This window comes from Leishmania donovani, chromosome 12, assembly GCF_000227135.1.
Source record: "Leishmania donovani BPK282A1 complete genome, chromosome 12".
In the NCBI taxonomy this organism is placed as follows: Eukaryota; Euglenozoa; class Kinetoplastea; order Trypanosomatida; family Trypanosomatidae; genus Leishmania; species Leishmania donovani.
Genome location: NC_018239.1, coordinates 547479 through 561388, shown reverse-complemented (window position 1 = coordinate 561388; position 13910 = coordinate 547479). Strand labels below are relative to the sequence as shown.

At 60.3% G+C, this 13910-nt stretch overlaps 5 protein-coding genes across 5 annotated transcripts; all 5 read right to left on the bottom strand.

Moving 5' to 3' along the window:
• Positions 1-458: 458 nt before the first annotated feature.
• On the bottom strand, positions 459-2321 carry LDBPK_120920 (serine peptidase, putative; the record flags this gene model as incomplete). The annotated part of the gene is made up of 1 exon (XM_003859163.1): positions 459-2321. The coding sequence occupies one exon, from the start codon at positions 2319-2321 to the stop codon at positions 459-461; it is 1863 nt and encodes a 620-aa protein (XP_003859211.1).
• A 907-nt stretch (positions 2322-3228) lies between these two features.
• Positions 3229-6144, bottom strand: LDBPK_120910 (hypothetical protein, conserved; the record flags this gene model as incomplete). The annotated part of the gene is made up of 1 exon (XM_003859162.1): positions 3229-6144. The coding sequence occupies one exon, from the start codon at positions 6142-6144 to the stop codon at positions 3229-3231; it is 2916 nt and encodes a 971-aa protein (XP_003859210.1).
• A 674-nt stretch (positions 6145-6818) lies between these two features.
• LDBPK_120900 (hypothetical protein, conserved) lies at positions 6819-9431 on the bottom strand (the record flags this gene model as incomplete). Its single annotated transcript, XM_003859161.1, has 1 exon — positions 6819-9431. The coding sequence occupies one exon, from the start codon at positions 9429-9431 to the stop codon at positions 6819-6821; it is 2613 nt and encodes an 870-aa protein (XP_003859209.1).
• Positions 9432-10259: 828 nt separating this feature from the next.
• On the bottom strand, positions 10260-10571 carry LDBPK_120890 (hypothetical protein, conserved; the record flags this gene model as incomplete). Its single annotated transcript, XM_003859160.1, has 1 exon — positions 10260-10571. One exon carries the CDS (start codon positions 10569-10571, stop codon positions 10260-10262), a length of 312 nt encoding a protein of 103 aa, XP_003859208.1.
• Positions 10572-11632: 1061 nt separating this feature from the next.
• Positions 11633-13501, bottom strand: LDBPK_120880 (hypothetical protein, conserved; the record flags this gene model as incomplete). Its single annotated transcript, XM_003859159.1, has 1 exon — positions 11633-13501. The coding sequence occupies one exon, from the start codon at positions 13499-13501 to the stop codon at positions 11633-11635; it is 1869 nt and encodes a 622-aa protein (XP_003859207.1).
• Positions 13502-13910: the final 409 nt, after the last annotated feature.

Here is a 13910-nt window from a genome sequence, read left to right as displayed (position 1 = left end):
ACTCGTCAGGAAAGCTAGCCAGCCAGCACCGCTTGGCGTCACTCAGCTCAGTGCTATGTCACTGCAGACAGCGCAGACCACGTCCAGGACCATGCTCAACAGCACCGCAGCGCACCGGACGCAGAAAAACAGCAGGTGCACGCGTACACCTGTTAAAGCGTCGGCACGAGACGTAGTGAGCTGGCCCCAAAACGAGGTCGCGATTGCAAGGCACTTCCGCGCAACGCCAGCCCAGATCTGTGCGCCGACACCAAAAGCCCGCTGCCGTACCGGAGAGCAGGCAGCGGGCTGCCTTGCTTCCTCGCAGAGTGTCGGTGATGGGCCCTGACATACCGCGCGCTGGAGAAGCAGGCCATCCTAGGGGAGTTGATTAACCTGGTCAAGTCGAAAGATGCAAGGGTCGGCGACAGTGTTAATGATGGCACGTAAAAAAAAGAACGGGGCTGTCGAGCCGCCTCTTACGCACGGGACTCCACGGACGCTGTGGGGTGAGGGTGAAAGGTAGGCCGCAGGTACTGTGCTGACATTTCCTGAAAGAGAGTGTATATTTTGGAAACCACATCGCTCTCCTCCATTGCCTGGCAGCACTCCTCCCAGCTCATGCTCTCATTCAGCACGTGCTGCCGAGCAACGGACCGACTACGCAGCAGATAGTCGTCCCACGGTACCTCCTGAGCCAGTGCATGCATGTCTGTTCCGCGTGTGGAGGTCCACGGCCGCAGCCACTCCTTCAGCTCTTCGAACGACTCTGCGCTCATTTGGGGAGACGTGGAAGGTGAGCGCCGCAGCCGCTCATAAGCCTTGCTGGACAAATTGTCGCTAAAGCCGGCGTCCATGTCCTTTAGCAAGGCACACAGACGCTGCTTGTCGTCCTCGGTCAGAAACGCCACAGAACGCTCACACTCCAGCTGCACCGCGCTAACTGTGTCTTGCTGCACAAAGCATGGCATCGCATGCTCTTCCAGCATGTCGGGAGCGGTGTTGAGGCACCGCTTCATGCAGGACAGCAGCCCTGGCGTGACACCGATTTCCAGCACAGTTAGCAGCGCCTCAGGGGACTTTGCCGGGTACATAGCCGGTGCGTCCAGCATCGCGTCCCGGCAGGTGGCGAAGCCGAAGCAGCGGACCTCTTTCGTTGACTGTACGCGCTCGACAGCGACGTGGACAGCGAGGGGGCTCCCCCAGCACGCCAGGCACCGATGAAGAAACACGTCCTTGGTGCACCGTTCGTGTGCCGCGTCGCCACACAAGTTCTTCCTGATGAGCGCGCAGTAAATCTGCCACGCTCGCGCGCACTCCATCGTGAAGGCGCAGACGCTTGCGGTCAGCAGGACATACAGCTGATCGAGCGGCGGTGCGCAAATGTGGAGGGACAACTTCGCCAACCAGGATGCTACGGCGTCGCTCAGCGTGGCGAATCCCATTCCGCTATCGTCGCAGAAAAGCCGCGCGTAGACGGGCGCGTTCGCCAAGAACAGCTTCGTGTGGGGCAGTAGCAGCGGCAGCAGAGCCTCCGTTACGACACGCTCTCGAAGTATCCGCACCAAAGTGGCGGAGCTGAGGTTGTTGTGGCCTTTGCCGTCCTCTCGGTACAGGTAGGTGACGCACGGTTTCGCAGCGGTGTCGCGGGCCCGCTGCAGAGTGTAGGAGTGATCGATCCTCACAGTGGTATCGTTAGTGCCGTGATGAAGCACGACCGGGCAACTCACGTCTGTGATGATGTCAATCGTTCGAAACCAGTTGTACCCTAGAAAGTTCGCGATGGACACGGCGTTCTGCGAGAACTCGTTGATGCACTCGCTAAGCGCGGTGAAGGGGCATTGGAGAATAAGTAGGCATGGCCGCTGCTGTGGTGGAAGAAAAGCAGCCAGAAATGCGGCGGGCGAGGCCCCGAGAGAGCGGCCACAGAGAATTACGCGGTTCGATGGCACCCCAAAGTAGCGGCGCAGGAAGAGGTAGGCGGAAAGCGTGTCTTGGTGAATACTTGCTTCTGTTATGGGGGTGTGGGTGAGCCCATAGCCCGAGTACTCGAACAGTAGCACGCTGATGGACGCCTCTTTGCTCACGTAGCGGAGCTCCTTGTAGGCCATGCCGATGTCCACGGCATTGGGGTGGGCGTACAAGAGCACATGAGTTGCCTTGGGGTTTGCCAGCAGGTAGCCGTAGGTGAACGCACCGTTTTCGACATGTCGGTGTGGGTCGACGAGAGGGATGTGCACGAGCTTGTTGGGATGAGTGGAGGTGTCGTAGGTGGCAATTTTAGGGCGAGGGAAAATGATGGATTTAACGAAGGCGTCTAGACGGCTGGCCATGACTACCATTCTAGGGAAGGGAGGCGCCGCTAACGTGCGCACCTCTGTTGGCGCGCGTGTGTGCAAACGAGCAAGTAGCGGTGCCCAAGAAGAGGGAAAGGGGGAGATGAGCGGGTGCGGGGAGGAGCGAGAGGTGGCAACAGAGCGTAGGAGCAATAAGGCCAAGCGTGATGGTGCGAATGGACAGCACTGGGAAGCGAGGAGCTGGTGCCGTGCAGGCATGAGAGAGAGGAGGTGGGCGCGCCCCGAGGATTCAGCATGTATTATCAGGGAGAGAGAAAGAGAGAGCTGCGCAGCTAAAAAAAAATGAGCACCGGAAAGAGGGAAGCCGAGAAAGGCATGCGAGGAGACGGGGGCACGCAGACACCTTCCTCCCGTGCTTGTGTGCCGCTGTGTCAGTTGGCGCTCAGCCACACACACAGGCTACCCACGCGAGAGGCCTCAGTGGGCATGGAAACGCAACAACTTTCTCAAGACACGTTCCTTCGCGTCGATGTGGCCACTACGGGGAGAAGAGAGAAAGCAGCCCATGCCGTGACTAACCCTGATATCCAGCGCACCGGTCCTGATGGAATCCTATGCTGCGATCCCTGTGCGGCTTTAACACACCGGTGAGGAGGCCGCAGAGAGCGAGGAAGGAGAATCACATACACGAAACGCGTCAGCCAATAAACCGACATGCTGCTCATGGCAGGAGCAGCTCGCAGGGCCATAGGAGCATGGCAGCTTTGCACCCATCGCCGCCCGGTTTGCTCCTGCCACGCGCCAACTCGTTTCGCGGGTGGCCAGTCATCGGTATACAAGAGGGGCGACAGTAGAACTTTCACGTGCGTCCCTTTCTCGCCTCTCACTGGGTCCTTGCACTCCCTCTCTCACTCTTCACTAAGACGTTCATCGAAAGGGCCTGCCGCTTTCTCTACAAATCCTCGAGAGCTGCATACGCATCGTGACGGTAGTCGCGTAGAGTTGCTGAGCACACGTGCTCGTCGCATGCGCATCCATGATGCAGTACGACATTGTCGGGATACACCGCGAGCACCGTATCCGGACGCAACCTGCGCTGGCACACCGGGCACACCATCCCTTCCTCGAGCACGACTGCACGTGAGGAAAGGTGAACGCGGCTCTCCTGGCCCTGTAGTGTCCTCGCTTTCAAGATAGCACTGTACACGGCTGAAGCGCGGTACGCCGTCGTGTTGGCGCGTAGCGCGTGCAGCAGAAAACTGCTCACCTGCGCAAACGGCATTTCATCTGGCAGCATTGGCAGCACGGCGGCAGCGTCTACGCCGTCACACGTGTTCATGACCTCGAGCGCCTCCGTCACCCGCGGAGTCCCCGCAGCCGGTCTCAGCAGCGCCTCGAGAAGTGCTGTGTAGGCATCGCTGCTGCCGTCAGCATAGACGCTTCTAGCGTAGGCGGTCGCGTCATCCAGGCGTTCAGACTCGTTCAGAAACATCCTAATGGCCGCGCGGTGGCTACCCTTGCGTCGGTGCACGGCAGCCCGCTCGGGCAGACATGCGGACCGTATGTCTGCCGCATCGAAGTAGGCCTCCGCGAACTCTAGGTTCACGTGCGGTGAATTGAGCAGGAACTCGCGGAGGCGGTCGCGCAGGCGCTGACGTTCTTCCACGCTCGTGACGGTTTTCACTGGAGAGGCGAAGAGTAGCTCACCGAGCCCCCGCCAATAACGCTCATACACGGCAGGCTCCGTCACATGCGCGCGCGCATCTGCGAAAAGTTGGAAAAGGTACTCGACCACCAGCATCAGCCGCGGCGTGGTGCTGGGGTTCTCAGTGTAGGTTTGGAGCACCTGCAGCGCCGCAGTGTAGTGAGGTGCATTTGCTTCGGAGAAAAAGATGCGCACCGCAATGTCAGCCGGCACCGTGCCAAGCACCCAGGACGAGTGTTTCTCAAACAGCGAATAAAATTGAGCCAGCGGCCGACGCCGAAAAAAGCTCAGCGCGGTCATCATTGCCGTCGCGACCGTGCACATCGCCGTGCTGTCGGCGGCCGAGAGGAGATGCGCAGATGAGCGAGACGTGAGCCATTCCCGTATAGTGCATTGTGGAGCGTAGGCGTCCAGCCTCGCTGCAGAGAACGGGTGTCGCTGAAACAACTCTTTAAGCGCTCCGCTCTGTGCCTGCAGTGCCTCGGTCTCCGCATCGCGCGTGCTCGCGAGGTCGCGCAGCTGCGATGCTGCCTCCTCGTATTGGCCGTGTGCCTCCAGCAACAACGTGAGGGCCACCCACTGCCGGCGCTCGCGAAGGATAGCTGCTACGTCTGCTGCGTCGCAGGCATTCTCGCCACGCAGTAGTTCCAGCAGTGCTTCCTCCCTTTCCGTGGCACAAAAAGACATCACAAGTGCCCTGTCCACAGCTTTGAGCTGCGATTGCACCGACTCAGCGGGCTCACAGCCGCTCAAGAGCACCAACGCGGCCCGCTGCGACTGCAGGTACTCCACCAACGCTGGGAGCGCAGCCGCCACGACGGCGGCAGGTGCCGCGAGAGGGAGTGCGGGGCAACTCGGTGTAGCTTCGTCAGGGCGCAGGAACCCTGGAAAGAGCTGGATTGCCACGCGGGGGTCGGACTCGACGGAGCTGAGGTCGTGGAAGCAGCCGACGTAGTCCTGGTGGCGGATGAACTTGTGCAGTGCCCCGGAGATCACAATTTGTCGCAGCGTCATCGGCGCCACTTCGTGCGGGCAGAGGCGGCACAGTAGATCGGCGGCGGCAAACAGCTTTGCGGCGGCGAGGGCCTCCGCCTGGCCTGTCACTGAATTTCGCGCGAGAAAGTAGAGGCGATGGTCAGCGTCGGCCACGACGATAGGGGAGTGAGAAAGCACATCGGGAGGCGCGGTCTTGGAGGGCATGGCGGAGTCGTAGTCGATCCAGTGGCACTGCGCCACCTTCACCACCTTTGGGAGGTCAATGGTCTGGTACAGGCAGCTCCGCGGGTAGGTAGTGGCGTCCTCCAACGTGGTGAGCAGAGGAAGACGGACCTGCAAGGCCTGGTGCGGCGCTGACGGATGGTAAGAAACGACGTACGGGTGTTCGTAGCGCATCTCCGCCGGTGGCGTTGCCCACAGCACGCGCGAGTCGCCGGGCACCTCGCTGCCGTCGTAGAGGAGTGCACGCAAGCCCGCTCCGTCGCTGGCGACGAGGACCTCCGGCACCGGTGTCATGGGCAGCACAAGCGGCGCCGCGCCAGATCGCGGTGTTGGATAGAGGGCCGCTGTGGAGGCAGTGGAGGGGTTGCAGAGCAAGTACTCCTTGCGCCCACCAAGTACGATGCTGCGCCCCATCCAGCTCAGAGTTTTGACCCCGTCGGGCAGCACGACTGTGGCACTTAGCAGAAAATCGAGATTTGTGTGCGACGCCTCGAAGAAGGTGACACGCTTGCGCTGAAGCACCGCCATGGAGACGACACCCCGGTGCTGCTTCACGTGAAACGCGACGGTGTCCTTCAGCCCTGTGATCGTTGTGACGTCTCGCAGCTGAAACCCTCTCCCAGAGGAAGCGGCATCGTCGTGGATGTGGTAGACAGTAATGACGTCGCCGACGAGCACTAGTAGGCGACGCCCACCGATGACGGTTAGCTGTCGCACGGCATGGCGCCGGCTATCCGTGATTTCCTGCAGTAGGGTCAGCGATGCGGCGCTGCCGTCACAAGCTCCGACGCGGTACGCAAGCAACTTGCTGTCACTGGTACCCACAAACACGAGCGTGCGGTATGTCGTGATGGACTCGATCTTGTGTGGGATGGGGCCCCCCAGAGAAACAACCCGATACGCTTCTATCCGCAGCGACGCGTGGCCGGCTTCCTCTGCCTGCATTCTTTTTGCGGCAGCAGTGAAGTCAAGAAATCCTCGGGTAGGGGAAAACAGCGAGGGAGAGTCCGTCACATGTGTTCACGTGCTTTCCGCAGGCGACTGCCGCGTGCTTGGATTGGCCCCCTTCAACAGAGACGACGGGAAAAAGCGGTCAAGTACTGTCAGAGGAAGCGAGCGAGAGACAAAATTGGCGAGAGAGCTCAGAAGACAAGCGGCAGCCGCGACAGCGGTAGGAGAGAGGAGATTTGTGCGTTGTCGCCACACGCGTGAGGTGGGCGCTTCGTCAACGGCCTCGCCAAACGCATTCCGTGTTCACGAGAGAGAAAGCCGTAGAGCAGCAGGTTACGTTAGCGCTGGTCATTGTGGTCGAACAGGCGCCAGAGGAGTGTGTCCCGCCGCCCCCTCCTCAGCGGCAGACCGCAAAGGAACGAAGTGAAGCCACCGCTGTCACGACAGACCGGGAGGAGGGCTCATTGGCGTGCCATGCCCATCTCCGATGCGCTCCGTTGCTGTCTTTTCCTTTGTTCTCTGACGCGGGCGTTAGCGGCAGGGAGGTGCAGCAGGTGGTAAGCGGTTTGCGCGTAACGGCTCCAGCTGACAGCCGCGGACACCTCTCCTACAAACAAAACAGCAACACAACCACAAATGCAATGAGCAAGCAGTGCAGCGCTGGCCCCTCACCACTGCTCGGACAGCGGATCGGCGTCGTCCGTGACACTCAGGGAGATGCCGTCAAAGGACAGTAGAGTCGCCGGATAAGGAGCGCCGCCGACGCCACCGATCTTCCGCAGGTGATGTTGCGTCACGGGGCCGGTGGTGGTTGTCGACTGAATCGTCATTTTCGCGTGCACAGCGCGAGTGAGGGTCGAGTAGCGCTCGAGGAAAGCGCCAAACTCGGCCACACATTCCCGCATTGCGGCGTTGTGGCGCTCACTGCAGCCCTCGCTAAGCAGGCGAGGAATAGCGTCCACAAGAAGCTCGCACGCCTCGACGTGGGTAAGCGGAACGCCGAGCCCGATATCGACCACGTACGCGGCGCGTAGCTGACAGAAGAGCTCTGCGACGGAGGCACCGTCAGGGGTGCCGAGTTGCTCATATGTGAAGGTGAAGGTAAGGTAGCCGAGAGAGTTCTGCAGCCGCAAGGCGGCGACACTGTCGGTTAACAGGCTCCACATTGTATCGCCACGGTCGACAAGAGTGACGGCCGTCGCAGATGGATGGTGCGCGGCGATGGAGGACTCCACGAGTCGATGCAGTTGTGTCTGGGACGCCGAAAACGGCACCGTGACTTCGAGATGCTGATAGGCGCCGTCGGCTGCCACGCTGCCGTCCTTGCGCAAGACAAGCGGAATACGCGCAACCTGCTGCACAAAGACCGGCGCCGTGGAAGTCACCTCGTTGAGCAGCAGCAGTGAACTACTGAGGTCGGTGTAGGTGACCTCGGCATCGAGGGTCATGGTCTGCTGGCGCAAGAGCACGCTGTACCCCACCACAACGGTCGACCCCGCCGCCGCACTTGTCTCACTCTCAGGGGCTTCCTCGAGTTCATCCAGGAAGGGCGGCCAGCGATGCAAAAGCGTACCGAAGGGGAGCAGCAGCGACGGAGGGCCACGCTGCAACTTCGTGTAGAGGAACAGCAGCATCCACGGCGACGTCATGAAACTGACCGTGCTACCGTAGACACAGCTTAGCTCAACGTCGATGAGGGGTGCAGCCGAGACGGGCGACGTGATTACGTATGCCCAGTAGTTTCGCCCCAGCACCGAGTACCGCGTCGTCGCCTCCAGCTCGTTAAGCGATTCGATCTTGAGCAGGTCTACCCCGACAGCCCCTTGAGGCCCTACTACCTCGCAGAGTGCGTGAAGCAAGCGCCGCATGCACATCACACTGTTGATGTACTTCTTTGCCTCCCCGCCAAACCGCTCCATCTCTTTCCAGTCAACGCGATCCAGCAGCGCAAGAAAGGCGGGTACCATCTCGTACGGCATCTTCCCCACCTCAAAGAGCATCACTGCCTGTCGCTTGAATGTCGGGTCGTGGCTGAGGTTTGTCATCATAAGGAAGCCCGTTAGTGTCGCGTCGTAGAGGAGGGCAACACGCTTCGACGGATGAGGATCGCTAGCAGTGGGGCCGATGTCGCACCCAGCGGCGGCGTCACCATGCTCGGTGAGTCCACCCATCGAGGTCTGCAGTTGGTAGCGAGTGAAGGCAATGACACGGGCGGCCACTTCCTCTTGCCAGCTGGGGTGTACCCCGTCGAGCGTAGCGACGTCCAGCCTTGATGGCAGCGAGGGGGACTTCCACTGCAAAAGTCCCAGCCGCAGGAGAAGCTGCACGGCGCCGCACACGTCCTCCTCGTCCAGCATCAGGAGCTGCGCCAGTAGGCCGAGTGAGGTGCGATCGTCAACGGTAGAGAGCACGCGGTAGAGCAGCAGCTCCTGCGGATCATCAGACGTGCGGTTCATCACGAAGTTTCCACCCAGCGGAGGCACGACAACGTACGCGTCCGGCGAGACCTCAAAGCTCGCGAGCACGAGCCCGTTCCGGTACAGCTGCCGCAGCGCCGCCTTCGGCAGCTCGTAGGTGTAGATGGTGTCCTTTGCAAAGACAGACTGGGGCGTCTGTAGGGCGGCCAGCATCTCAGGCCGCACGGAGGCGGTGCCCTTGCTCACCAGCATCCGGTAAAGCACCACATCCTCCGGCGAGAGCCTCTGAAAGCGCTTCTTGAGCACATCTGCGGTGTAGTCGACCGTGTCGATAGACCAGAAGGGATCGACCGTGGCAGATGGCAAGAGCGCACTGGGCAGGTATTCGTTGACGTAGGTGCGGTTGACGTGCCAGCGCAGCTTACTGCGGACCTCCTTTGTGAGCTGCAAGTATTGATTTCGCCCGATGCCGAGGAGGTTGAGCGCGTCTATGGCGGTGAAGTTAGGCAAGCGGTGGTAGCTCTGCTCCTGCTTGAGTAGCTCAGCGAAGATGCCTGTGTAGTAGGACAGCGGCGTCTCCTTCGTGTAAAGGATGATACTTTTTTGATGCACGTACGGGTATAGCTGAAGCTGCTCCGCAGCGTATCGCACCATCTCTTGGTAGTAAGCCTCCTCCTTCACTGCTGCTCGCACAAACTCTGGAAGTCGATAATACGCGTGTCCGTGCAGGATAGCGTGATGGATCGTTTTGGTTTGGTAGTCGTACGGTGTCATGCGTTGCTGTAGCGACGCGGGGAGAAGATGATACGGAGCACGGCTCCGCAACGCCTCCTGCAGCTCTGCCCCATCCACGGAGGCCGCCATAAAGGAACGTACGCGGCACAGTGATTCGACCTGACACGACGCTTGGAGACGCTTGGAGGGAGAGGTGCGTAAAAGGCAGGGGACCGCCGCGCCGCCCAGTCGATGATGTGGCAAAATGGAAGCGAGAAAATGACACCGACGCTCCGGTATGCCCTGTAAGTGGATTCGGCTTCGTCTCCGGTGATTCCCGCTCGCGCGGTTCTTCACGCTCTCTCACTTTTCTTCTCTGGACGGTCCTCAAGGTGCACCGGGCACGGAAGGGAGAAGGCAAGACAAAACGCAGACGGCTAAGCACCCAGTGAGAGAGGCAGGTAAAGAACAACACACTGAGCATGCGGGTACACGCTATACGGGGAGAGGCGGACAAGAGGCAAAAGCGTATGCAGAAAGATGAGGCATGTGTACGACATGTTGGTGCTTGTCTGAAACAATGGAGGTATGCGCGTTTTGCCGCCAAGGGAAGAGGAGTCGCAAGTGAGCAGCACATGTCCAACTTGTCACCGGCAGCGGGCCTCATCGCCTTTTTTGGTGCGCAAAACGGTAGCCACCGCAAAAGCCGTAGTCCCTGCACAACACACGAGACGGCTGGCTGGCCAGCCGGGGGAAAAGGGGAAAAAAACTTCGCAGTGACCACTCTGCACTTCGGTGAGCCACACCTGCGGCATCGGTGATGCAGAGGGCGTGGCCCATTCTCTTTTATCCTTCTCTTCCATCGCTTCATCACGGACACAGATCGACACAGGGAAGGGAAAGCGCACGTGTTCACGACGAGGATAGAAGCGAAGTATCGCACTCGCTCTCCGCCCACTTCGAGGAGCCGTGAAGCGCCTATGCTAGCATGATCCACTGCGATATGCTGGCAGCACGCGACGGTGCTCTATCATGGTCCCATACCACATAGCGTGGCGCGCATGGTTCACGGAACACCTCATCGGGCATCTCGAGTTCGTCAACCTCGGCAATCTGGAGCGTGAACGTGGAAAGGGACGCCGGGGTGGGGAGTGGAGAGCAGGACGGCTTGCTTGTGGTGATTGTGGTCATGACAACGGCGTAGCCCTCCGGCAGTTGAACCTCCTCTCCCAGCAGTGCACGGCCCCGCAACGTTGCATGCCGAAGGCCATTGCCGGGATCACGTTTCATTGCAGACGAAGCTCTCGTGCACATCGGCCGTGCTCTCAAAGTCGGGTTGAATGGGCAGTGAGTGAAACAGCAGTTCCTCTGGCGCTTCTCCCCCGCATGTGGTCGACTCCGCCGTGGGCAGAGAGTTGGGCATGCGAGCAAGCGGTCAAACAAGAAAAACCCGAAGGGGAGACTCGGATGGCGGGTGAGGGAAGGGTTGGAAAACTACAACGAGGACACGCTAGGACATGGAATATCTTACTCTTCCGCTGTAGATGAAGCAGAAGATGCCGACACTACGGCGTCAGTCCAGCGTGGCAGTTACAAAAGCACACGCTTGGGCAACCAGAGCACACAGTCGGGCGCAGGGCGAAAAGATGAGGAGAGCAGTCGAGAGGAACAGAGTGCGGAGGGGGGTGACGGAGAAGTCAACCCACATTTCTAGGTTACAGTGTCCCATGACAAAAAGAGGGGTACCTCCACGAGCGCACCCCCTAAATCGCTGACGATTGGCGGCCACGCTACAGGCATGCCGGACAGGGCCCTTGTCATGAGGCGTTCGCGCAGGAGTGAGTCCATGGCCTTTGCTGTCTCGCGAATGCATCCTTGAAGAGGTCGCTAAAGGCACCGGTGGCGGGCACGAGGCGCTTTGCAACGGAGCGGCGGCGCTCCTCCACGCGCCGCTACTTCGCACTACCCCGAGGGCCGACCAGCCTCCTTTGAGCCCGCCACGAAGACAACGGGCTCGAACAGAAGGACCTAGATTGATCACACTTACCGAGAAGCACCCGCTCCACACACACGCACACGCACACAGAACCACGTGGGGGGTGTTGCTGTGAAGCGCACAAGCCGACACATACACTTTTCATTAACAGGCAGCGCAGGGAGAGGACCGCATGCAAGCACACGCAGAGACTCACAGCCCATTGCCGACCACGAAAGCTGCCCCCGTTCCCTACAAGTGAATCTCCGACAATGTCACCTGCGTGTCTTCCCCCCTTGTGCCCCGGCTCTGCGCCCCGTCTCCCTGCTCCAGTGTTAGCGCCACCACTTGCGAGCCGCTCGGTTCCCTACCCACCTCAAATGGGACCCTCGGCGTCGTACACTAGCGCCAAGCGCGACAGATGAGGGAGCAGTGCTGCAGAGCAATCACTTACCTTCGTACCCAAACCCTGCACGCATTCCAACGCGTTCTCAATCTTCATCCTCTTTACTGGGAGAGCACCGGGTAGGATGCACTCCCACATCAAAAGTTCGTCCAGGCAGCTGCAGAGGCACTCCCGCGTCTGGCCCAGCACCGCGTACACAAAACTGAGGCAGTTGCGCACCTCATGGCAGAGATAATGGAAAGGGAACAGGTGCGTCGACAAGTCACTCAGCAGCTTGCTGAGCTCGTCGGCGTCCTTCTGCGACACGTCATCCACCATGCGTGAGCGGACCGTCGCGCAGGCCGTCTGCACAATCGGGTGAAAGTGCTTTGTAGCGTCTCTCCGTGCCGTAGGCAGCTCCATGCCGAGCGCACGCTCAAACGGATCCTTGTTGCTGCTCTGGCATCGCTGGCACCGGCACACAAAGTAGTAGCCCTCGCTGAGACGCTCGCGGCGCAGACGGGTTGGCCAGTAAAGCTGCGGGATGTAGGCGATGCTCAGCTCCTCGCCGACGTGGATGGTGCGAGTGGTGATGATGGCGTGCCGCACCGTGTCAATCGCGCAATTTGGCGTGCAGGAGTGGTTGAAGAATGAAGCGATGCTGTTGCCAGCGTGCAGCGCCTGCGCCACGCCGAGCCCGCTCGGGTCCGTCACCTCCAGTGCGTTGCAGCATAGCACGCCAATGATCGTGTATAGCGTGGCGGTCTCCTCTTCCCCTTTGAACAAGTCGCTCATGAGGGGACCGATCGGGTGCAGCGACTGAATCACCTCATCGACGTGTGCGGTCAGGGTGAGGACGCGTTCGTGGCCCGGACGCTTCGCCTTTATCCCAGCCAGAGTTGTGATGCAGTGGTACGCCAGCTCAAAGAACTGCTCCGGCACATCGAGCTTGCGGGCTTCAATACCCTCCATCATATCCGACAGCCGCCTCATCCGTGCGCACTCGAACCTCTCGTGCTGCTCACGGTGTGCATCGGCGCACGCAGGCGAGCAGTAGGCCACCATGTTGCATGTGGTGCATGTCGAGGGCTTCTCTTTCTTTGCCTGGGCGTTGCCATCATCCTTGTCGTTCTCCTCGTCACCTTCGTCCTCATTCGGCTCCTCTGCCGCAGCGTCAGCGATGTCGAGGCCGATAACCTTACTGCACTCCACGCAGCAGCCCCTTCCGGCAAAATCTTCGAAGGCGCCGACCGAGAAAGGGGTGAGCAGGCTCACCACCTCCACAAGAGGAGGCAAGGTGCGGATGGCCTCCACTCCAACACCGCACTGCCCGCGAACCAGCTTCACCCCGGCTTCCGGTGACCGCGCGAACGCCTCCGTCACGCTTACGCGCTCTCCGATGAGGCGAGTGAGCGCCTCGTCGATGTTCTCGCGAGTGCTCGGCTCCAGTGCGGGGAGCTCGTAGATGGCGCGGCAGAGGTGCACGAGCGCCGCGGCACTGGCGGTGCCGAAGCCGGTGCTCACGCTATCCAGGGAGGGGTCGACCAGAGCACAGCGACCGTAGAAGGCGTTGGCTTTCGCTAAAATCGGGTTCGACGCAAGAACCCGCATTGCCAACGCGGCACACTGCTCCGTTTCCCCCATCTTAAAGAGACACGTAAGCGCGTTTCCAGCGCTCTTGGTGAACTCGTCCATAGTGCACGCAGCGTCCTTCCCGTGCCGCTCCTCGTAGAGCTGCACCGCCTGCGTGTAGTACTCGGCTGCCTCAGCAGGGTCATCCGCGAAGCAGGCGTTACCCTTGAGGCGGAGCTGCTCCATCGTTTCTCCTTGCGCGAAGGCCCCAGACGGCGCGGCAGGCATGGCTGGCGGAAAACAAGTGAGGCGGAAAAGATTAGGTGCCGCGTGCTTTACTATCTAGTGCGCACATGTGCGTGAGGGCGGGCGGAGGGAAGCGTCGCATCCCCGACACGAGAGGGTTAGTGGGCAGTACAAGGCGAGGCGAGGGAGACAAAGGAACCTGCAGCACACTTGTGTGAGGGGAGCAGAGAGATGTGCTAGCGAGAGTCGCAACACTGATGAGAAGGGAAAGGGAGTTATCGGCATGAGCATCGAAGAGTCCCTCGTGAACCTCATCGCAGCGTCGCAGAGGGTGCACGCATTTTCTGGCTTCCGGGCATCGTCCATTTTCGCGCCTGCATAGCAGCGCTTGGCAAAACGCTTCACAGCAGAAAGTACAAGCAACATGTACACCCCTCCCCTCACGTACACG